At 53.3% G+C, this 23741-nt stretch overlaps 1 protein-coding gene across 1 annotated transcript in view; it reads right to left on the bottom strand.

Annotated features, from left to right (window-relative positions):
- Positions 1 to 401: 401 nt before the first annotated feature.
- Positions 402 to 23741, bottom strand: part of PLEKHD1 (pleckstrin homology and coiled-coil domain containing D1) — a 29174-nt gene continuing 5834 nt past the window's right edge. Inside the window, exons 2-13 of the mRNA XM_061182694.1 lie at positions 16412 to 16505; positions 16000 to 16089; positions 15693 to 15769; positions 14746 to 14837; positions 13691 to 13743; positions 8544 to 8638; positions 6020 to 6113; positions 4337 to 4515; positions 3688 to 3820; positions 3161 to 3305; positions 2686 to 2835; positions 402 to 2396 (exon numbers count right to left, since the gene is read on the bottom strand). Of these exons, the coding sequence (XP_061038677.1) occupies positions 2227 to 2396; positions 2686 to 2835; positions 3161 to 3305; positions 3688 to 3820; positions 4337 to 4515; positions 6020 to 6113; positions 8544 to 8638; positions 13691 to 13743; positions 14746 to 14837; positions 15693 to 15769; positions 16000 to 16089; positions 16412 to 16505 (1372 nt within the window). The 3' untranslated portion in view covers positions 402 to 2226. The remainder of the gene's footprint in view (positions 2397 to 2685; positions 2836 to 3160; positions 3306 to 3687; positions 3821 to 4336; positions 4516 to 6019; positions 6114 to 8543; positions 8639 to 13690; positions 13744 to 14745; positions 14838 to 15692; positions 15770 to 15999; positions 16090 to 16411; positions 16506 to 23741) is intronic.

The following is a 23741-nucleotide window of genomic DNA, read 5'->3' as shown; positions in this document are numbered from 1 at the left end:
CTCTGTCCCTTTGGTCCGTGCTCAAATCAGAAGAAAATCTGGCTGGTAGTCCTTGTTACAAGGGGACAGCCAGGACCTCAGGGCGAGAACACAGATTTTTCAGTTAATTATTGAGAAGCCACTCCCTGGAGGTGCAGCAATGGGGAGTACTTCCTCATAGGGAGGGAAACGTGTGTGCAAATGAGCACAAGCAGGCAATTCCATAATTCCACATTCAGCCTGCAGGGGGCAACATCTCTCTAGCAATGACCACAGTGCAAGCGACACTGCAGGAAACACTTTTAATCGGCCAAGGAATAGGGTTTTGTTTTTGTAAAAAATCAGATCCATATATTTCCAGTAAGTAATTTTCACCCCTACATATTTTCACATAGAGATGTTACTCTTTTTCTATTTACAGTCCTAGGTACAGAGTAAGTTTTTAACAAATAAATACTTATGGACTGATCAGTTGGTTGAAGACTTGCCTGAGGCGTGGAAAGTACAGGGTGAAATAAGAGGAAAGAAATTAGAGATTGGTGAATGTGCGTGAGAAAGCACTTTCCTCTCTGGTTAATAGCTTGCCCAGGCGGGGAAGTGCGTTTGAAAATTTCAGAAAGATCTCTCTCCAAGAACAAACCATTATTAATTTAATTCTTTAAAAACAGAAAATAAAATAGTAATCTTGGTTTCTAAAGCTTCCTCATTTTAAAGTCCATCCTACATACATGTTAGATCAATGAGTTCCAGGTTTATTCAGGTTTCTACACGTTTAAAGCTTTTACATTTAGACTCATGCCTTTCAGATGCATTGATTCTGAAGCACCTCCACCCCTATTCCCACCTAGGCTCGTAAGAGACTGGCTGAGGCCATCCAAGTCCGCCCACCGCTGAGAAGGGACTGATGAGGCTCATTTCACCAGGCAGTCCTGACCGCAGAGCAGGGCAGCCTGCCTGGCCTTGGCTGGCCCAGCCGTAGACACGCCCATGTTTTGAGTCAGTAACATTCCTTTTCCCACAGAACAGGCTGCAGGCCCCTGCCCTGCAGCCATCTGTCCAGCTCTCAGACTGGGCTCCATTGTCCAAGCAGCAGAAGATCAGCACCTTTAATACTACCCGTGCCCCTGAGCACCCTGACCCCAGGGAGACCCCTTTTCTGGAGAGACCAACAGACTCAGGCAGTTTCGGAGGGAAGGCCTGGAGGGAGAGGAGCCAGCCAGACAGTCTGTCCATGGGTGAGGGACACACAGTCCTTAGCACCCTGGAGGGCAGTGTCTCCCAAAAAAGCTGCGAACAGATGTTTCAGCTTCGCCTCTGATGACCCTGGGCCAACCAATGGCCCCCCATCTTCCAGGGCTCGTGGTCACATTGTTTCACTGGGTAAAGCCTCTGCAGGAGAGGAGGCAGCAAGGTGACCGAAGGAGGGGCAGCTGGGAGGGAGACCTCTGGGGTCCCGCAGCCAGCAGGGCCACGGCAGCCAGAGGGAGCCGCCTCCCTGCCCAGCCAGGAGTCGAGATAATGCAGGAGCCCGGCCGCCTTCTTCCACTCCCTGACTTGCTGCCTGTCTTCTGGGAGAGACCTCAGTTTCGCTGCTGGCCACAGCTCCCACCCGCCCAGGGCCCTCGGTACGCGCACCAGGAGGAGGAATGTCGGGGCCACATCTTCCCCGGAGGGCGCGGAGGCTGCAGGTGGGCGAGTCCCCCTGAGGAGGGCAGTGAGCGGGTGGTCCCACAGCCAGGGTCCGGCCCCAGGAACAGTGTGTCTGGCCAGGGTGGTAGGCCACGGGCCCAGAAGCGGCTGTGCCAGGTCCCTTTCTTCCCTGCCCCGCGGTGTGGTCAAAGAGCGGCCTTGACCGAGGAACGCCTGTGGATCTCAGAAGCAAAGAGGGTTGGGAAGCCCTGGGAAGCAAGTGTCAAGGAGGGGAGGGCGGCAGAGTCACAGAGAAGTACAGCGGGCACGACAGAAGGTGGTGGGCCCTGCCCACCCCACTCCCCGGCCAGAAAAGTCTCTCTGTACCGCCAGGCCCCATCCTTGCTTTACCATGACAACCAGGAGGCACCCAGCTTGGGCCTGACCTGACCCAAGGGTAGGGTCTGGGGTGAGGGTGAAGGAGGTGGCACCTTTGAGGGTGAGGCTGGCCCCCACGTGGAGCGCTGGCAGAGAGGAGCCACATAGAGTCAGGCCTCCCCCTCCCACTCCCTCCTGCCCCCAGTGAGGAAGGACCTGGGGGGCGGGGAGGAGCGCCCATCACTTTCCCCCCGGGGGAAGCGCAGAGGGGGCTCCAGGCTGGGTCGCCATGATGTGGTAGATGGATTCGCGGAAGCGCTGGTCCCGGCTGAGCCGCTGGGCCACCTCCTTCAGCTCCTCCATGCTGTTGGCTTCCAGCTGGGAGGTCATGAAGGACTGGGACGGCTTCACTGGGGATACGGTGGCCCCACGGGCCGGCCGTGAACAGCCCTCCCTCCACTGGGGCACAGCCCTGTCCCCCACCCCAGCCCCCCTCCCTCGCACCCCATCCTCCAGCCCCTCCCGGTCCATGGGCTCCCATGACCCTGGGAGAAGCCCAAGGCTGGGGAAGCCGGCTCGGGTCACACTCAGGGCTGGGCCAGCCCCTCTCCCTCCCCGCCCTGCCCTCTTCCTGCCTTGTCACTGACAGCCCGTGAGTGACCGTCCCACCCGCCAGGGCCCGGGGACAGCCACACCCACCGTCATTCCAGGAGGTGCTGGACCGGCGCCGGTGGAAGCGGCAGCTCTTGATGCGGCGAGTGGCCGCCTTGTGGATGTACACGGAGTTTTTCATGATGACCGGCATCTTGGCCTCCAGCTCCGCATTCCGGATGCACTCTTCAAAGAACCCTGCGGCCGCAGTTCCACTGCACCCTCCCCTCCTGCCCGCCCCTCCCCTCCCCAGGATCCTGGTGGGGTCGAGAGGGAAATACACTGACCCCCATCCCTTTGGAGACCTGAGTCACCTGCCAAAGCGGGCAGAACTTCAGGCTTTCCCCCCACCCCGGATCCAAGAGCCAAAGGCAGCCACGCCCAGGAGATGCCCATCAACACCTATGGGTCACCTAGTGCACACCAGGCCCCAAGTGGCGCTCCAGCCCCAGGCCGGGCTCCGCAGGTCCTGGGCGCCTGGGCAGAGCTCGAGGGCTGGGCCGGCAGCGGGGGCAGGGCTTACTCTTCAGGTGGCTCACGTCAGCCCGCATCCTCTCCTCCTTCTCCTTGTTCCGCACCTTGGAGTTGAGCCCTTGTTCCAGGCTCCGCAAGGCCCCCTCTGCCTCCCGCAGACGCCTCTCCAGGTCCACGCGGACCTTCACCTCAGCCTGAGGGGAGAGGCGAGGAGAGGGAAATGGGTCCTGGCGGGGCAGCTACCATCCCTTGGAAGCCTTCCCTGATCACCCCTGGCTCAGCGGGCTTTCTCGCCTCCAGGCTTAGATGGAAGTTACCGCATCCTGCTTCTTGTCTTATGCCCTCCACCCGATGGCCTGGACTCAGCCCCTGCACGGGACAGGTGTCTCCAATGATGCCCCACCGCAGGTCAGGCTCAGGGCTTCCCGTCGTGGTGGTTGCACTGCCTGCTCCTGGCTGGTCAGGTTGGCAGGGCTCATTCGGGAAGTTGCCCGGTGAGGGCAGGGATGTGAGGGAAGTGTCGCCTCCAGGTGAGGGGAGGGCCCTGAGCACCACACGCTCCCAGTGGCCCAGCACCTTGAGCTCGCGCTCCGCCTGCTGCTTCTCCGCTGTCAGTTCCTGCAGCGAGTTCTGCAGCGCCTGGGACTGGCTGGAATAGAACTCCCGCTCCTCCTCCAGGGCCCGTGAGCGCTCCTCGTTCTCCTTCATCCTGCCCCGGGGAGAGGTGCTCACTCAGGGCCCACTCACCAACGGGGCTTCCCGTGGGAGGGCGGCCCCTCTTAGGGACCTGGGAGACCCTGCTTCGTGAGCCCCAGAACTGGCTGGGTCCTGTCTCCCAGGTGGTGATGGGGGTAATGTGGTCAGGGAGAGGAGTCCTGGGTCCACGTCTCGCTAGTTCTGTGGGCTCGGGGAGGTCCTCCAACCCCTCCAAGGCTCAGTTTCCTCATCTGTAAAAAGGGGCTGAGAGGACCTGCCCAGCCTGTCACAAAGCTCTGTTAGACGGGCCTAATGACTGTCTGGATGGGTCACACCATTGCAAGAGACAATTATCAAGTCAGCTTAGGATAGTGAAGGATTGCTTCCCATTTACCTGGTGGGGAAACTGAGTCCTAGCCAAAAGGAAGTGAGTGACCCATTTGATCAAGGCCAACTAGAACCCAAGAGCCCAGGTGTCCAGTTCACGGAGAGTTACCCCTGTGGACTCAGGGGTTTAGGGCTCCCTCACCGCTTCTCCGCCAGGAGCTTCTCCTCTAAGAGCTGCTGCATCTTCTCCTCTATCTGCCTCAGGTTGCTATGGAGACCCCCACTGGGAGGGGGCTGCTCGCTCTGATTGGCCAGTGTCTGCAGCTGGTTCTCATTCTCCTCCAGCATTTCCAGGGTTTTCTTCTTCTCTATGGAGAGTTCCTGGCATGGAGGGAGGGGAAGAAGAGAAAGAGCCTAAGTCAGGTTCTCCGCCATGGCTGCCCTCACCTGGATTTCAATTCCGGGAGGTGAGGCCCTCCTCACTCAGTCCTCTGAGGGACACCTGAAATGTCTTCATTCTTCCCTGAGGTAAAAGGCCAGCGAGGATCTCCTTCCTCCCACTGAGGCAAGGCTACTCCTCCACTGAGGAAGTCAGGGAGGAGCCCAGCTCGTGGCAGTGGACGTGGATGGGGCACCTACTACAATGGGGACCCAAGGCTCAAGGGCATCATGAGCTTCTGGGGTCCTAGTTCCTCCAGGAACAAGTGAGGGAGTGTGCTGGGCTTGTGTGAAAAACACCCGACAGGAACCAGCTCAAGAGCAGACTTAGACATTCTCCCCACTTATCAGACTGGGATCTTGCACTACTCAGAAATTCTGGAGTTGAAACTACCCATGAGAACGACCTCCTGTGGTAAGACAGGGAAAGATAAACAAATAAAGGCACCACAAAGCTGCAGTCAGTCAAGGGGGAATAGAAGCCTTGTAATCTGCAAGGCAGTTCATGAATCTGGTAACCATCACGGATCTCCCACAATATGCCAGGCTCACTCGAGGTGCTGGGTTTAGAGAGAACTTAAGATGCAATCTAGTGAAGCTCACTGTTTGGAAAACACAACCTCATGTGTCAAGTGCATTAACAGATGTACAAAGTGCCGTGGGGACCCAGAGCTCAGAGCAAATCCCTCCTTAGAAGAGTCGGGGAAGCTTGACTACGGTGATGTTTGAGCTGAGACTTAGAAGGATGAAAGTGTTCTCTAGGCAGAGAAGAGGTGAGAGCACATTCTGGGTAAAAGGAGCAGTGCGGGCAAAGGTGTGGAGGATGGAGGTCACGGCTTCCTCGGGGCACGTGTGCTCAGTGGTTTGAAGTAGATGTGGAGATGTCATTGTGCCGGGTGTGGAGGGGCAGCAGAGGGAGAGGGGACAAGAGGGTAGCAGAGGCTGGGGCCAGAGTGTGCACCTGGACGCCATGCTAAAGAGTTGGCACTTTGTCCTTGACACATGCCACCTCCTCCTCCTCCCTCACTGTTTCTGTGGTATCAAATGGAGGTGATCTGGCAGTGGATTTTCCCTCACGCTCAGTTTCACCAGGGAACAGCTAAGTGAATAAGCCACAAGAAGGAAGTGGTGGGTGGCCGTGCAGCCCACCCTAATCGATCCTCCATCGAGTATAAAAATATAAGCACTGAAGAAGGTGGATTTCCTAAGGCCACGGTCATAGCCAGGGCAAGCTTGAATTTGTCCTTCTGGGTCCTGCTTTGAGCCTCAAGTGTCAGCTGGAGTTCCCAATGGTCCACAGAGAAGAAACCCTTTAGATCAGCTCCCCTTCGTGCTCCGTTTCCCTTGCAGATAACTCTCTGGGGCAACACTGTTAGAAAAAACTGTATCACGTGGCCCAACCAACCATGGCTCCCTCCAGGCAGCCAGCCCACCAGTGGCCCCTCACCTCCAGTGTCTGCTGTAAGGACTCCGTGAGGTGCCTCAGCTCCTTTTTCTCTTGCTCCACACCCTTGAGGCATCTTGCAGTCAGTTCTAGCTCCCTGCAGGGACAGAGGGCTGGGTATGGCAGTGCCCACCCCTCCCAGGCCCCTTTGTGGCTTCTGCTTCACAGAAGCCTATACGGCTTCCCTATACGGCTCAGAGGGCTCTTTGGAAGGCCAGCCCCTCACATGGCTGGGTGCTGCCAGCAGCTGTAGGAGCCCAGGGCTGAACGGAGGAGATCCCGGCCAAGTGGGGCTGAAGTCACTTGCTCCAGGTGCACATGAATCTGTCAAAATAAACCCAGGGCCACCCCGAGGGCACAAGGGAGTACTGGAGAAACAAAGGCCTCACCCTGTCTTCCCTGGACAGTCCTTGCTACAATCTACTCACTCTGACATGGGACATGGCTGAGGCCCTTCTCTGGTGACAAACTCCTTGCTGCTGTCTTAACAAGCCTGGGTCCCCTTGGGCCTTTACACCCGGTTTCCCTTCCTCCTGCTTGTGATGCCTTTTCCTTCTCCCACCAATTTTCCAGCTCCTACCACCCTTCAAGTCCCAGCTCAATCTAACCTCTGTTGAAGCCCACAAGGATCACACATATATCTTAATTCCTATAAAACAGGGGGTCTGTGCTATGCCCTTGAGCACCTGTTTGTACATTATTGTAAACATTGTTGATGTTTCCTGGGTGTGAGTCTGGTTTTCCCAACCAGATCCTCAAGGGAGAGGGCTTATCTTCCATTCCAGGGTCTGGCACAATTCTGGAAGTGAGCAGGTGCTTGGCTATTAGTTGATGAGAGTCTCTGAGCTTCTCCCTCCCCAAAACACATGTCTAATGACTTTCTTTTATAAGGTTGTTTCAAGAACACTCTTTCTGGGCTATCATTGATAATCAGTAGTGATGATGGTGCTGGTGATGATAATGATGGCGATGATGATGGCGATAGTGACAACCAGCACCATCAACAGTAACCAGAGCAGTTGTCTCCAGATTCATGGATAGGCTACATAGAATGACCTGGAGGGACTTCCCTCATGGCGCAGTGGTTAAGAACCCGCCTGTCAATGCAGGGGACACGGGTTTGATCCCCGGTCCGGGAAGACCCCACATGCCGTGGAGCACCTAAGCCCGTGTTCCTCAACAAGAGAAGCCACTGCAATGAGAAGCCCGTGCACCGCAATGAAGAGTAGCCTCCGCTCGCCTCAACTAGAGAAAGCCCGCGAGCAGCAATGAATAACCAACGCAGAAAAAAAAAAAAGGAAAAGAAAAAATAATGATCTGGAGAACTTTTTAAAGTACAGTAAGTACCCTACATACGAACCTTCAAGTTGCAAACTTTCAAAGATGTGGACACACATTCGCATGTCCAGTCACGTAAGTTAGTTTACATGTCTGGCGTACATTGTCACGTGCGTGCATCCTCTACAAATGGTTGTGCTTTTGTGTACTTTACTGTACAGTACTGTATAGAGTACAGAGTACAGTATCTTTATCTCAAGCCCAGGAAAGAGCTACTACCCACACATCACTGGATCGTTTTTTCAAGAGGGTAGATAGAATTGAATCCAGCAAGGAACCAGAACCTGTGCCATCAGCGTCAGGTGTGAGTTAAATTGCAGCTTGTCCTCCGTCTCCTATTGCTGACGGTCCTTCAGCTCTACCATCTCCCACCTCCTCTCCCTCCTCCAGTCAGTAACTCTTCTTGCCTGTTCACTTGATGCCAGCCCCTGTATGTCAGCTGTTGTACTGTACTACTGTACTTTTCAAGGTACTATGCTGTAAGATCAAAAAAGTTTTCTTTATTTTTTGTGTTTGTTTTTTATGTATTATTTGTGTGAAAAGTATTATAAACCTATTACAGTACAGTACTATACAGCCGATTGGGTCAGTTGGGTACCTAGGCTAAATTTGTTGGACTTACAAACAAATTGGACTTAGGAACAAGCTCTTGGAATGGAACTCGTTCATGTGTAGGGGACTAACTGTATAGATTTCTGGGTCCTACCTTCAGCAGATTCTAATCCTCTTAGATGATTATAATATACAACTGGGTTTGCAAACCATACACAGACTAAAGATCCCAAGGGACAGACGTCATTAGCCAGAATGTGTAGAGACTGTGCAGGAAAGACAGGGAATGTTGGGGATTTTGGCCAATGGCACCTCCAGACCAGCCTGACCTGTCTGCCCCGGGTAAGGGAGGTTTGACCGAGGCAGGAGGGGGTCGTCGCTCGTGGGGATTTCTGATTGCACCTGCCCATGCCTCATGCTCCAGGGTGCAGAAGTGGCCCACTGGTGTGGGGTCTACAGCTTTTTCTGGGCACACCCCAAGGCCTGGAGCATTGGGAGGACAGATCCAAACCAAGTCATCAAGCAGTGAGGATCTCCTGGGGGGAGGCCTCTCCAGCCTAACGGGAAACATGGGTCCTACGTGTCCTAGCCTGGGTGCACCTTCCCCCCACCCCCCGCCCCCAGGCACCACCACCACCTCTTGATCTGCTCCTGCTCCATCTTCAGCTCCTGTACCACCTCCTCAAACTGCTGCTTCTCGGCCTCCAGCACCTGGTTCAGGCGCTCAAGCTCCTAAAGAGAATCAGAGAGGAAGAATAGAGTCACAGGCAGCAAAGGGCTCCTGAGGTCAGGAAGCCCCACTCTAACCCAGGGGACCCTCTGGGGTTTAGCACAGTCTGCACCAGACTTGGAATTAAACCCTGAGGAGCCCTGGTCCCATTCAGGGACACACAGTCTCAACGAAACCGAGATCTGTGATGAACTGGGCTCACTTAAAACACACTTAGAATATATATACATACGTGTGTGTGTGTGTGTGTATAGAAATGAATCACTTTGCTGTACACCTGAAACTAACACAACATTGTAAATCAACCATACTACAATAAAAATTTCAAAAATATATAAATAAAAAATAAAACAAAACAAAACAAGAACACACTTAGCATGCTGAGGCAAGGTTTAGAAATGATCCCAACATTATTTCCTATGACAGGATGTGATGATAATTCTAGATGTCTGCTGCACTGGGCAACTCCAGTCACTCACACCCTAAGGCGTGTTGGCTGGCCCCCAAGCCCTGGAGGGAAACGTGTGTGTGTATATTTCCATTAAAGATCCCTGGAGTGGCATCTGTTAGACGTGGCAAAGGAAAGCTATTCCCAATCCCAGAGTCAGAGAGTAAAGCCTTTTTCCTCAAGGCATCCGGGAAACAATGAGCACAGGTGGCTACAGCTTCCCCTGGACTCACCTCCAAGGGAACAGGATAGCCAGAAAGCCCAAGACAAGCTGGCCCAGGGAACCAGACCAGTCCCTTCAGGATTGCCAGAGAGCTCAAGTGTTTTCCCAGCAAGCAGGTGCCCCCCGGGGTTCTGTTTTCCTGGGACTCGGTGGCAGGTGGTATTGAGGGGTGCACTTCAAGCGAAGGGTGGTTAGAAGCATTTTGTGACAACTGTTTTGTTCTTCCACATTTTACGCTGTGGGAGGATATTATTTCTAGATCCACTTTCTCTCTCATCTTCTAGCTCCAAGTTACGCCCTCATTCTTCACCCAGGGCCTTTGTTCTCAAGGATAATGGAAACCCCACCAGGGAGTGGGGCTGCCTGTAGGGAGAAGTTGCCCTTGGCTTTGAGGAGAATCAGAGAAGGAATAAAACCCGAAGGAAAGGGAAGAGTCCGATTAGTGACCCTGGGGTCACTAAAACTAATGTTTTCAAAGAATGTTCAATGACATGGAAAACTGCTGAAGGTACAGTGTTAATGAAGGTAAAATGAAAGGTATCATGAAACAGGCTATAAAACTGAATATCTGATGTGATCCTATTATGTTTAAGATATATATAAGAATATTATATAGGAAAAAAGACCAAGGAAAAACACCAAAAAGTTGACAGTAGGGGCTTCCCTGGTGGCGCAGTGGTTAGGAATCCACCTGTCAATGCAGGGGACACGGGTTCGAGCCCTGGTCCAGGAAGATCCCATATGCTGCGGAGCAGCTAAGCCCGTGCGCCACAACTACTGAGCCTGCGCTCTAGAGCCCACAAGCCACAACTACTGAGCCTGCGCTCTGGAGCCCGCGAGTCACAACTACTGAAGCCCGTGGGCCTAGAGCCCGTGCTCCGCAACAAGAGAAGCCACCACAGTGAGAAGCCTGTGCACGCAACGAAGAGCAGCCCCTGCTCGATGCAACTAGAGAAAGCCCATGTGCAGCAATGAAGACCCAACACAGCCAAAAATAAATAAATAAAATAAATTTAAAAAAAAAAGTTGACAGTAATTACCGATCAGTTGTGGGGTTAAGGATAAAATATGTTTTCTTCTTCATGTTTCCCAAATTTTCTACAAAGATCACGATTTCTACCATTAGGGGTTAAAGTTCTATATTAAAGAGGAAAAAGAAAGAAAATCTCCTTCCTGGTTGCTCCCTTCCTTTCCACCTTCCATTTCATCTGGATGATTCTTAAATGAAGCTGATGTCCAGGTGGAGCCTAAGAATGCTGATTGGAGTGGAACACACAACCTGTAAAGCTGAAGCAGCCAGAATTTTCTGTTCATGCAGCCCAAGACGGCATGAGTGTTTGAGGCACCGCTGCCATGACTGAGGTCAGCTAAGACCCCCTGCAGCTGAAGACTTTCTCCACTACATCATGCTTGTGCTTCTGACTTGCACCTGACTTAAGTTGCCAAAGTATGAGGTTGGAAAGAAGGCACTAGACAGCAAATTCCAGCTCCATGGAAGGAAGAGCTTCCAAATAGTGGAGCAATAATGCAAAGGATACCTCCAGAGGTAGTGAGCTGCCCATGCCAGAATCAGGATCAGCATCCATCAGGGAGGTCGGCAAAGAGCCTCACCTTGAAAGGGTCAGTCCTTTCCAGCTCCAAGAGTCTGACTTCTGACTGGGAGCACCCCGCATGGCAGGAACCCTGCCTGACTGGCCCTGGGCATTTCTGATTTCCCGTGTGCCTGCCCACATGCAAGGCTGAGCTCTCACAGTTCAACCAGAAAAGGGAAGGTAGGCAGGCTGCCCTCCTCCAGGGGATAAGAGTGATGATAAGGGAGCCAGGGACACCTGAGGGACCTGCACCCAAGGAACGGAATTGTCTTCTGACCCCAGGGCAGAAGAGCCCAGGATGGCTCCCTTTGAACTCTTAGCTCATACCCCAAGAGTTCCCCGCCCTTTCTGCCAAGTGGGGGATGTCAGAGCTGCACCATCACACAGTGCGTATCTGCACAGGCCTTACCGGTCCACATAGCACTCCCTGGCTTCTATTTCACTGAGCCCCTCAGCAACCTGGGAGCTAGCCAGGCACAGCCATGGCTCTTACTGGAGCATCACAGAGCCGAATTTGTCCTAGGTCACACACTCAGTGATAGACTGGTACCAGACCCTGAGTCTCCTTTTAAACCAGACTGCCTCTTAGAGACCAGAGAATCTTCAACTTCTCACTGGGCCATTGTACCAAATGCCTTTCTAAGTGGCCCAAGCAAGGTACTCCCAGACCATCTCTGTGACCTGGAGTGGAGATGGGAAAGGTGAAGGGGGCAGGTGGATCCATAATATAGATGAAAAAGTTAATGAAGGAAAACCCTTAACAGAATGACTCAGTGAGTTCTATTCCCAATCTAGAGCACACAGCTGACACTGGAATGAGAACCTGAGCACATCCTCTCCCTCCTGCCAGCCCAGAGCAGCCTTCACCAAGGTGGACCCAAGCTGGACCCAAGTGAGTCTTGCTCACATTTTGTACCCAAAACCCAGGAAGTTCACAGCTGGCAGGTCTCCTTCCTTCAGCGTGCTATGGCTTTAAGCAATGTCTGTGAGCAGTGGGTCTCTGCTGGCCTCATTTCCTGGCTAAAGACCTAGATAGAGTGTCTAAATTTTCCTCGGGCTGACTGCTGTCCCAGATTTAGTCTCTCTGATGGATAAGTCTGTCTCTCTCTGTCAGCGGCTGTGTCTGTCACTCCATCCCATCCCCTGGCTTCCTAAATTACCTGCTTTTAAGTTGCTGACAATCCACCAGAAGTCTCACTTTTCAAAATGTACAGAACTGTAGGAAGAAAATGCCAAAATTCTAATGTGGGAAGAACCCAGATGACAGCCCGGACCCAGAGCCCCACATACTGCTGGCGGGGAGAAGGCTCAATGCCGTCATGATGCCAATCCTCAGATCCATGCAATCCTAATACAAATCCTCAATAGATTTTCTTTTTTGTTTGTTTGGGTTTGGGTTGTTTGTTTGTTTGTTTTATAATTGACAAAATGATACTGAAGTCCAGCTGGAAGAAAAATTGGGCAAGAATATCTGATAAATTTTTGGAAGAAGAAAAATGAGGGCGGATTGTCCTACTGGACTAAAATCAAGATGTAATGTAAAATTATAAGAATCAAAAATATTCATTCATCGAGTCATTCCACAACATTTATCGTGCACCCATCCTGGGCCAGAGGTGCTCTGCCAGGCCCCGGGAGGGTTTGGGTTGCTACAGGGCCATGATGCTTCTTGACTGTCGGGCCCGTTTCCGAGCCCAGTGATGGGTGGTTGGAAAGGGTGAGGAGTTTGCAAGAGTCAAGTCGGAGAGGCAGGCACTGAGCCCAGGCTGATGGACCCAGCCCTGGATTTGCCTGGGAGAGACAAGGAACAGGCACCAGGCAAAGAGAAGGGGACCAAATCAGGCCCTCCCTCTGCAGGCACCTCAGGGTATGCCACTCTGGGGCTTGGGGCTCAGGCAGTTCAAGTGCAGGATGGGCTAATTAATGATCGTAACACTAACAAACGTAGATGTTCATTAAGCACGTACTATGTGCTAAGCACTTTCTATGTAACACCTCACTGCATCCTCAAAACATCCCTGATAAGATGGGTTCTATTATTATCCCCATTTTTCACATGAGACTATTAATGTTCAGAGAGGTTAGGTAACTTTCCCAAGGTCACACAGCCAGAAGCAGTGAAGGTCCATTCCAGACACAGGCAGCCTGACTCCAAGTCAGCACCACTAACCACTACCCTACCCTGCCCTTCAGGGGTGGTCGTGATTTCTCAGAACAGGCAAGGCCCAATGCTGCATGGAGATCCCAAACGGCATGGACTTCAGCAGCCCCCGTCTTCAAATGAGGCAAGGGTCTCCTTCACGCCACAGCCTGCCCCCAGCCAATGCTTGGCCTCCTTAGAACTTGTATGTTGACATTTAGAGGATGAAGGAACCTCTCATATCATCCAACCCAATCACCTTTATGGTGCCAGAAGCCCCACTATGGATGAGAAAGGCCACCGCGGCCTCCTGTGAATATCACCAGTGACAAGCAGCTCACTACCTCCTGACACAGCTTATAAAATTTTTGAATGGCTCTTTCTCTAGAAAGTGATTACCCACCCTTTTTATCTTCCTCCCCCGGGACTGGCAAGGAGAAATACACTTCTTGCCAAGAAGCAACAGCAAGTCCCAAGCACTGTCATCTCATTGGCCTCCCTGCTCTGCCCGTCTGATTTCCCAGCAAGTTGTCTGGGTGCCCATCTCCCCTACACCACTCCCTGATGCCAGGAACACAAGCCAGCACACTGTGGCTGTGAAAGGGCCCACAGAGCGGGAGGCGGCGGGGAACAGCCTCGACGTGCCCCTACCTCTCTCTGCTCCCTCTGAAGGCAGAGTTCTTCAGTCTCTTCCATCAGTTTGTCTGCCAAAGCAAGCACACACACTCACGAAAAGCTCACTCCAGATCCAGTCCTGAGGGGTCAGTGCCTGCGATCACCTCCATCACCCCCAGCTCCCCCCAAGGAAGAGGTCGGCACTGCCGTGCCCAGGCCAGACAGAGGGGGTGGGGCAGCTCCCGGGGATGGAAGCCCCATGCTGGCCTGAGCTGCTACACTCCTGTCCCGGCACTGTCTCTGCTTTGTGCGTTCATAAGACAATGGCAGCTCAGCTTTGGAAGCTCAAGTGGGTCTCTGCACCCCTGGGGTGCTGTTAACCTCTGTGCTGGTGTCTGGCTCGTGAGGCGGGGCAGGTCCTGGGGGCAGAGGGTGTCTGGAGCAGGCAGAGGGGAACCAGTGCTGGGGCCCCACTTGTCTAAGGAAGCAGCAGGGGAGAGGGTCCCAGGCAAAGGACCGACCTCCCAGGCTCACCTTCTTCTTTCTCAAACAGAGCGTGCCTACCAGCCAGTCAGGAACATAGGGGCCTAGAACCTTAAAGTGGGCTGGGGGTCAGAACTGGGACCAAGTCCAGACCTTTGGGGCCCTGGGCAGGATAACATCAATTCCATTTGTGGGACCCTTACTGCATGCCTGACACAAGTGCTTCCAGGCATTTTCTTATTTAACCTGACCCTCATACCACCTCTAAAAGCTAGGAACAAAAATGTCTCCATTTTAAGGATAAGGAAACTGAAACTTAGGCTGAGCTGCCTAAAGATACACACAGCTGATGGATAAATGACAAAGCTGGGTCCAGAGGCCAGGCTCCTAACCACCAGGCTCTCCTGCCTCCTGTCCTGCTGGCCCAGAGGACATGTATCACGCCATAGAGCCCTCCAGGCTCCGAGCCAGTCTCTGGCTCCTCATAGCCTGCTAAGCCCCACCCAAGACACGCTCTCTCAGTCCTGCATCAAGCCCTGGGCTGCAGCCCCCGGCCCTGAAATGCTACCGTCAGGGAGCCTCAGTTTCCAGCCCATCCCTCAGCCAACCTAAATACTCCTGCTTCTCCTTGGCCAGCTGCAGCCCCTGGGCCTCTAGGCTTTTGATCATGGCTTCTCCCAGCTGGGCATTCTTCCAAGTCCTGGGGAGGGAGGGCAGATGGGACAGGAGAGAAGAGGAAGAAACACAAAATCGTTAAAACAGAAGAGTGGAGGAGAAAGAGAATGTGCATGGCGTGTACTCGCCATTCTTTCTCCTCCAGAATTCCAGCTCTCATTCACCGCGGCACCTGCGGCTCTGGGCACGCCACCAGCATCGATCAGCTACAGTCCCCGGAGGCCGGCCCAGGCTGCAAAGTGGGCCACCGTGGGCTGGGCCAACAGAACTTTGGGAGCAGGGAAGAGATTGCTTCCTGGGCTGCTTTCTACACCATTGAATGCCCGCCACCTGGCACAAGGCCTGGCACGGGACAGGCACTCAGCATTATTTGTGGAACTAAAAGCACGACCCAGCATGAATAGGCAGGTGCTGGGACAGGGGTTCGTGCGCAAATGGATACTGCTGGGCTGGAGGTTTCTGTGATCTGGATTCTAATGTACCAAGCACCAGCTCTGGTCTGAGCTAGGGTTAATTATGGGCCTGGGGAGATGAGACGGGTGTCAGGAGGCAGCCAAATCCTCCTAGCGATGCTGGATTTGCTCCTGAGAGTTGGAGACAAACGGTGTCCACGTCTGCCACCTGTGACACTAGACAAGCAAACTCACTTTGCTCAAAGCTCACTTAGGAGACCCCCCGAAGATGCTCGAAACCTGGTCTGTCTCCTCTCCCCACAATAACCAGCTCCCACAGCCCTTGTCTTCCCCACCCTGCCCTCTCCTAGGGTGCTTAGTGCCCACCGGGATCCCAGCAGAGAGGCAGGGAGATCAGGGTCGGCACAGCCCACACCCTTTCCCCTTCTGGACCCTCAGGCTGACCCCTCCTGCCCGTGCGCACTTACACCTTCCCAGACTCCTGCAGCATCTCCAGCCACTGGGTCTGCTCAAACTCCGACTCGGCAGCCAGCAAGATGTTCCCCTGCCAGGAAGAGGAGCCATGGTTGTGCCTGAGAGGAGGCCACCTTGAGGACCACGGAGGCCACGGCCAGGCCTCTGCAGGCCCTGTTCTGCTCTCCCACCCGACATCCCCAAGTCACTGACACTCTTCCCAGGCCAGCCCACTGGAGGGGTTGCCCCTAGGGAGCCTGGGGTCCCAGAGAAGCTGCTCTGCCCCTGCTGAGCCCAGGCCAAGGGGAGAGCCTTACTCACGTGGAAATCCTGGTGGGAGATTTTCATGGCATAGGGCATGCTGGGCTCTTCCTTAGCCTCCACCAGGCAGCCCCCCAGAGGGATGACACCCTGAGAAAGAATCAGAAGAGGCGCCCACCCCCCCGCCCAGCCCAGGTCACTCAAGGCCTCTGGGAGCCCTCAGCCATAGCCAGGTGTTGCCCAGGGCCCGAGAGGAAGCCAGACCAGAACTTTCCTAGAGGGGGCACTGGAGGGCGGGGACCCAGGCCAGGAGGGGGCCAGGGTGGCTTGTGCCCCCAGAAGGACTTGTTTTCCAGACTCCCTGTTAGACCAGAGCAGGACAACAGATGGTACCCTACCCTCAGAGGAAACCAGCCCCCGTTGTCCCCCCTGGGCCCTCCCCCGCTGTGGCCCTGGGGAGAGGCCCCCTCACCTTAGGATGTATATTGAAGTATTTATTGGTTTCAAAGCTCTTTTTTTCACTCTCAGAGTAGTAAAGAAGAAAGCTCTCTTTGATGATGAAAAACCTATAGCAGGTGGTGGGGAAAGAGGGGCAACAAGGAGAGAAAGGGTGAGGTTTCTCGGGACGACAAGAGTGACCTTGAGGGGCCCACACTCACATGGGGATCCCTTGGGGACACCAGCTCAGACTCATCCTCACCAACTCATGTGCCACATCTGGGCAAAGGCCTCAGCTGGTCAGTCACCCACCACCAGGCAGCCCAACCCTTGCACCAGTGGAAGTGGGCACAAGTGGCCTTCAGTGGCTTCCACAACTGGCTCCTCCAGCCCCCTGAGCCGCCACACAGGGGGTATCTGTGGTCCTTCCCCTCAGGTACCTTCAGCCCCGTGAGCCATCACCTTGGTCCCTTAGGGTCTACCCCAGGAGAGGCAGAAGGAGGGCAAGAAGACACAGGATCCCAAGGTGGGTCTTTTGACAAGTGGTCCTGAAGACTGGCAATCAGATGGGATGTGGGTACCAGGCTGGTGAGGCCAGGCCTGCCGCCTACATGTGACACCTGCATTGCCTTTGGGCTCAGCTGCTCCACAGCCTCCTTCTGGGATTTGGGTCTAACTTAGGATCTCTGGGCCCTTGGTGCTTTCTGACTTTGATGCCCACAGGTGGAGCACTGGACCCACCCTGGGGACTCTCACAGGACTAGTGCTTGGAGCTGACTAGGATAAGACACCAGGTGCCCTCCAGGGGAAGGTCCAGTTGGAACTGAGAGCCCCGAGGCTCTGGGACACTCAGAGTGGCTGGCTCCTTCCTCCCAGGGCCCCTGCTAATGTCACTGTTGGAGCCATGGGACTTGTGGGGGAGCCAGAAACAGCGCTCAGATGGGCTCATGACAGCCAACAGCACGACTCTCCCCGGCTCTGTGTTCAGTGACACCGTATTGGTAGCTGATATCAGTCACACTGTGAGTATTTACACCATGAAAATCATCAAATGCTACAAAGCGGTGCTCCCCCCCATCCCACTCCCAAGAGCGTCAGTTGTTAAATATTTATCAGCACATCACTGGTTGGATACACCCTCTTGGGAGGGGCTTGAAAAGTTGCTGGTGAATCTCTGAAGGTGCCACCAGCCATGGGACCCTTCCTGAGGCCACAGCTACAGCGGGAGGGTCGCTGGGATGGCTGACAGCTGCCGTCTCACCTCCCCTAGGAAAGCTCAGCTCTGTCCTCTGCTGTGCGCCTCACCCCAACCATGTTCTTTACTTGCACCGACCCTCTCTGCCCAGCCAGATACTGAGGGGAGCTGTGGACCTCAGAGGTGACATCCTGCTGATGCCAACTCTTCCCCCAGTGGAGGAAGAACACACGAATACCACCCTCTGCAGAACTGCAGGCACCTCCTGGGCCCCCCAGCACCTGACCCCTGCCCACCTTCCTGGCTTTCCCACCACTTCTGCCCTTCAGCCTCTCTGCTCCAGGCGAGCACTGAGCTCACTGCCTTACTACGTTTTGCATGACCCTGCGAAGGAGATTGTGCAGCTCTCCCAGGAGTGCCCACCCTCTCTCTCCATCTGGCTGAACCTGCCTCACCCTTGGTGACCAGCCCAGCCCACACTGCCGTTGGAGCTCCCCCTGCACTTGCTGACTGGCCATGCACTTGGCACTTGGCACTCCATAGCCACACTCCGTGTGCTCATCTTGTCTGGAGGGGACACTGGGCTCCTAGAGGGCGGGCCATGGTCCCTCAGTCCTGTGGGACGAGAGAGATGTCCCCAGACAGTTGCAAGGGAAATTCACAGAGTAGTTAAGAACACAGACCTGCCACTTCTCAGCTGCGGGGCCTTGGGCAAGTAAGCTCACCTCTCTGAGCGTCAGCGTATTCACCTGCAGGATGAGGGTGATAACGCCGACCTCGTCTGGTTATCGTGAGGATCAAGTGAGATTGTGCTCATCACTCCGCCAATTCACAGAAGACCCGGGACAGGGCTGAGTGACGCATTCCCAAGGTCCCATTACCCACAGGAAAATGGGAGGCAGCCGCCTCCTGGGGACCCTTCTCCTCCCTTTTCAATGGCTTCTGAAATACTGCTATGGACCGAACTGTGTTCCCCCAGATTCATATGTTGAAGCCCTAACCCCCAATGTGACTGTATCTGGAGACAGGGTCTTTGGGCGGTAATTAAGGTTAAACGAGGTCGAGAAGTAGGGCCATAATCCAACATGACTGTGGCCTTCCAGGAGGAAGCATTTGCTCTCCCACTCTGCCACTTGAGAACAAAGTGAGAAGGCAGCCGTCTGCAAGCCAGGAAGAGGGTCCTTACCAGAACCTGCCTATGTCAGCACCTGATCTCAGACCTCCAGCCTCCAAGAACAGCGAGAAAATAAATTTCTGTTGTTTAGCAGAAGGGTTTAACAGTTTGACTGTTTACTCAGTTTGTGGTATTTGCCTGAGCTGAGTAAGATAAATACCGTCGTGCCTTCCCGATACTTCTGGAGCATCTTCTTCACTCAGAGCAAAGCACTGTGTCAGGGATGGGTGCGGGCGGCAGGCAGAAGGTCACTAGACACACGGGCAGGGAGAGAACGGGGCTCTGGAGGCAACCAATCTCCATCCCTCAAGCCACAGCCTCAAGCAAGCTCCCAGCCTCACTGAGTCTGTCCTTCAAAGCTCCTCTATAAAATGAGGGTGCAAATATCTGTCTCTTGGGGCTGCTATGAAGATACATTCATTGATTCAGCAAAGAATCGCTGCACTCCCACCTATGCCAGACAATGTTCTGGGTGTTGGGGATAGAGTTGTGGACAAGAGACATGCAAATATCTGTCCCCATAGAGATTATACTTGAGTGAGTGTGTGTAGCGGGAAGGCAGATGGTAAATAAGTAAGAAAGAAATGCCATGTACTAGACGTCGATAAATGCTATGGAGGAAAATAAAGCAGGGTAAGTCACGGGGTGAGGGGTGAGTCAAGGAGGTTTTGATATTAAACAGAATGGTCAGGAAGAGCTGAAGGTAATATTTGCGGAGAGGTTAGTGTTCCAGGCAGAGGAACTGCGGGTGCAAAGGCCCTGGGGTCGGAAGTGTGCCTGGCTCTGGAAGGAACTGAGGCTGCAGCATGGCTGCAGCAGAGGGACCCAGGTAGAAAGCAGATTGTGTAAGAGCCTGTTGGTTACTGTAATAACATTAATGATAAAGCTAATGTTTACTTAGCACTTATCCCAAGCCATGCCTTATTCCAAGCAGTTACCTCTTAATTCATTTAATACTATTATCCTATGAGGCAGGTGTCTGCATTTCTATGGGCAGAAATGAAGCAGAAAGGTGACACAACCTGCTGAAAGTCAGACTGCTAGTTGTTAGAGGCTGGTTTTTCCTCTAAGAGGGACAGCCACTGAGGGTTTTGAGAGGGGTGACATGATCTGACTCACACTGCAAAAGGTTCAGCCTGGCTGCTGGGCTGAGAACAGATTGTTGGTGGGGTGTGTCGGGGAGGGGGGGAGGCACGGGGATCCATTAGTGGCCACAAGAGGGGCAAGAAAGGATCCGGTGGATAAAGGCACATAAAGTCCTCTGCACTTGTCTGCCACACAGGATGTGTCCCCAGATGTCACGGCCCTCCTCCCCTTGCCCTCTGAAGGAGGGCACAGAGAGGCAGGGGAAGACAGATGTCCAGGGTAGCCTTTGTTCCACGCCAGCCAGACTTCAGCAGGCCTCAGGGCCCCCGTGGCTGCAGGGGTTGTGAAGGGCCCATGCGCCACGCATGCCAAGACTGGCCCTGTTGTAGCTGCTCTCGGTTTGGTTTGGGTACGGGTGAGGGTCACAGGGAGGGGAGCCGGCACGGACCTGGAGGAGGAGGGCGACTCCCTGGATGGCAAGGAAGAGGATGGCCCAAGAAAGGGCATATTTGGCAAGCACACTTCGAGGACCCAAAGGGCTGGCTTTGCTTATAACCCCGCCTCAGTGCCTGCCCGCTGCTCCAGCAGATGACTCTCAGCTTCACCTCAGCAGGTGGGGACCCAGGGCCTGAGTGCCCCTGCACAGAAGGACACTTCCTCTTCCTGCCCCTTTCTCCGAAGTCCCCTTACTCCCAGGCCTCTCATTCTGACTGCAAGCCAGGGGCCGCCTCCTTCTGGGCCCTGCAGAGTTGGGGTGGCTGAGTAAGGGCCAGAGATAGTCACTGATTACTTAGCTGTTCTCATGTACTGGCTTCCATGTAGAACGTACATATCAGTATTTGATCCATCTAACAATCCTGGAAGGTAGGGCTTTTTGTTCCCATTTTACAGATGAGGAAACTGAGGCTTAGAGGTGAAGTAACACATGCAAGGTCACACAGCCAGGGCAGAGGTGGAGCTGGGACTGGAACCCAAAGACAACAGCCCCTGCTTCTACACCCACACCACACTGTCTTGGGAGCTTCCCTGGTCTTCGTGCCAGCACCTGGGCAGGAAACAGATGGGCCAAAGGCAGTAGGTGTTAAGGCTGGGGTAGCCAAGGGTCAGAGCTCTGCCACTTACCAGCAGTGTGACCAGGGCAAGTCCCCTGATCTCTCTAGGTCTCAGGTCCCCCAGAGTAACTCGAGGATAATAATAGTACGTACATCTCTTAGAGTTGTCGGGATAATGAAATGAGTTTGTTCACATAAAGACTTCAAACATTGTGAGACACATGGTAAATATTCCTTAAGTGTTTACTTTTATTACTACTATTTTACTTATTATTATTAGGTTCAATGTCTGCCGCAGCCTCCCCTGACCTCCTTTCCCATTTGTGCTCACAAAAGCTCCTACTGGCGGGAGCTCTTGGCTCCAGCCCAGCTGGCCAGCTCGCTGTGCTCCAAACACACAGCACTCTCCTGCATTTGCCCCTCCCTCCTGTCCAAGGCCCACCCCTCTATCCAGGCCAACTTGAGTCTTGGGTGAAGCTTTGTCTCCAGCCCTAGCCCTCAGGGCCTCCCTGTCCAGCCCACTGTGCTGTGGTGAAGCCCAGAGAGTGTGCGTGAGTCTGTGTCTGGGGGGTCAGTGTCTACCCTGGCTGCCTCTTCTCTCTGGTTTTATAGAATTTAAGTATTCTCACCTCTAGATTAAGGAGCATTTATGAGGTACCAAGACACTCATTTTTCTAAGTGTTTTATTGACATTATCTCATTTAAATCTCTCATAACAATTCTAAGAGATGGGGGTGTTTGTTTTTCCATTTCACTGGTGAGGAAACTGAGGCACAGAAAGATTCAGCAACTAGCAAAGGGCAAATTGGGAACTCAGCTCTGTCTGCCTGTTACTGAACCAGGTTCGTTTGCCTGACGCACAGAGGCCGAGGTTTGCAGCAGAGAAAGGGGCATCTGTGTAGTGGCTAGTAGCTCCTGTTATATATATATTAATACCACATTGGAAGTTAAAACCTACTGAGAGAAAATTAGACAACTTGGCTCCAACAAGGGTCATCAAGAGGACCTGGATTCGATCTCTTGGGAAATATCTTCTTATGGATCCCATCAGGAATAAGGTCTATATTTGAGGGATTACTTAAACCGTCATTTTTTGTGTGCTTGCTAGGACTTATACTCCTTCTTGCTAAAACTCTGTACTTGCTCTTTGCCACGCATCCTTAAGCCCCAAGTTCTAATCCATAGGATGATCACTCAACATAAAGACCCAGACCACCACCCCACCCCACCCCCGCCAAAAAAAAAAAAAAAGACAAGACCCAGACCCAAAGCCTTGGTCCCATATTTGCAATCAAATGCAAAACAATTCCATTCCTCAAATCCTCTGTAGGCCTTCGCCCCTTAACAGCAGAAAGTAGGCCTCTTCCCTCAAGATTGAGGAATTGGATGCCCCATAGGGTTAAAAACCCATAACAGAAACTGGTGACTAACAAACTCTTGAGCTTGTCTTACAGAACAGCAGATAAGGGAACGGCTTCTTTAAAACCCCTCTGCTTGTAACACAACAAAACCTGCTGAAACCAACCCAGCGGATCCCAGTCTGCACAGAATAGACTTGCTTGTCCCATAGGTGACCTTTTGACGTCACAGCCCCAAATTCCCCCGCGGTTCATACCAAACTCACCTGGAATTTGCACATGCGTCCCATGAAGAAGTCTGTAACTCAGATACGCCTGCGCAGAACACCAATTCCCTCACCTCCTTCCCTCCAATCACCTCTCCCCACGCCTCAGACCACCTTGCTTGTTTATACCATAAATACCCCAAGCTCCTCGCCTTCGGGGAGACGAATTTGAGATTTATTCTCCCATCTCCTCACTTGGCTGCCTTGTGAATAAAACTTCTCTGCTGTAAACCTGGGTGGCTCAGTGCTTGGCTTGCTGTGCGTCGGGCAAACAAACCTGGTTGGGTAACATGCTGACAGACCTCAGGTTCTCAACTGCTGTGCTCTCTGATGCCTGGCCCCCTCATCACTGCACTTGTCTCTCCTCATCGCTTCAGACCTGGCATTGTTGTTTGTCTTCTTAGAGCTTCTCTCTGCAAAGCGACTGTAAGCTCCTGGCCGGCTCAGGTCAGCGTGAATGAATCACCTGGTACAGCCTGGGCCCTGGGGCTTGATGATTTCCTGCCCTCAGGGAGCAAATGCAGGAGCGAGAGTTGTATAAATCAATAATTTGAGAACTACTCAATGCTAATCAAGCTCCTCGTTTGTGCCAGGCACTGTTTTAGTAACATCAGAATGTTTGTTAACTACTCACTCCTCACGTGAGCTAGATGAGGTAAGTGGAGAACAGAGAGGTTAAGTAACATACCCCAGGTTACACAGCTGGTAAGTGGGGAGCTGGGATCATTACAAAGCACCAGGGTACCCTGTGACATTGTAAGTTTGTATGAGACACCGGAAGAGTACAGACCAGTGAGGAACAAATGGTTTGGGTGTCCAGCCAAGGGAGTGGCAAGTGAGAGGAGGTGACAACTGAGCAGGGTTTGGAAGAATGAATAGGAGTGTCTAGGAAACTGAGAAGAGGAAAGGGGAGATGCATTCCAGACAGAAGGAACAGCAGATGCAACGAACAGTGTGTTCGAGGTTATCGGAATATGTCTGGCATTACTGGCAGGTAAGTGCCAAAGGGGTGGGCAGTGGTGTGGGGGGAGGGAGAGTATGGGGTGAGTCGAGGTCAAAGAGAGAAGTGGGGACCAGACCAGGGTGGGGCGTGTGGTCCTTGTGAGAAGGTGGGGCTGCTTCTTGCAGATGAGGGGAGCTGCCAGTGGGTTTCAAACAGGGCACTTGTGAGGTCAAATTGCAGTTGTAGACATGGAGACGGTGGCTTTGAGGGCTCCACACCCGGGCAAAGGC

The sequence above is a fragment of the Eubalaena glacialis genome, chromosome 2 (genome assembly GCF_028564815.1).
Source record: "Eubalaena glacialis isolate mEubGla1 chromosome 2, mEubGla1.1.hap2.+ XY, whole genome shotgun sequence".
NCBI lineage: Eukaryota > Metazoa > Chordata > Mammalia > Artiodactyla > Balaenidae > Eubalaena > Eubalaena glacialis.
This window is presented reverse-complemented; position numbering and strand designations above follow the sequence as displayed.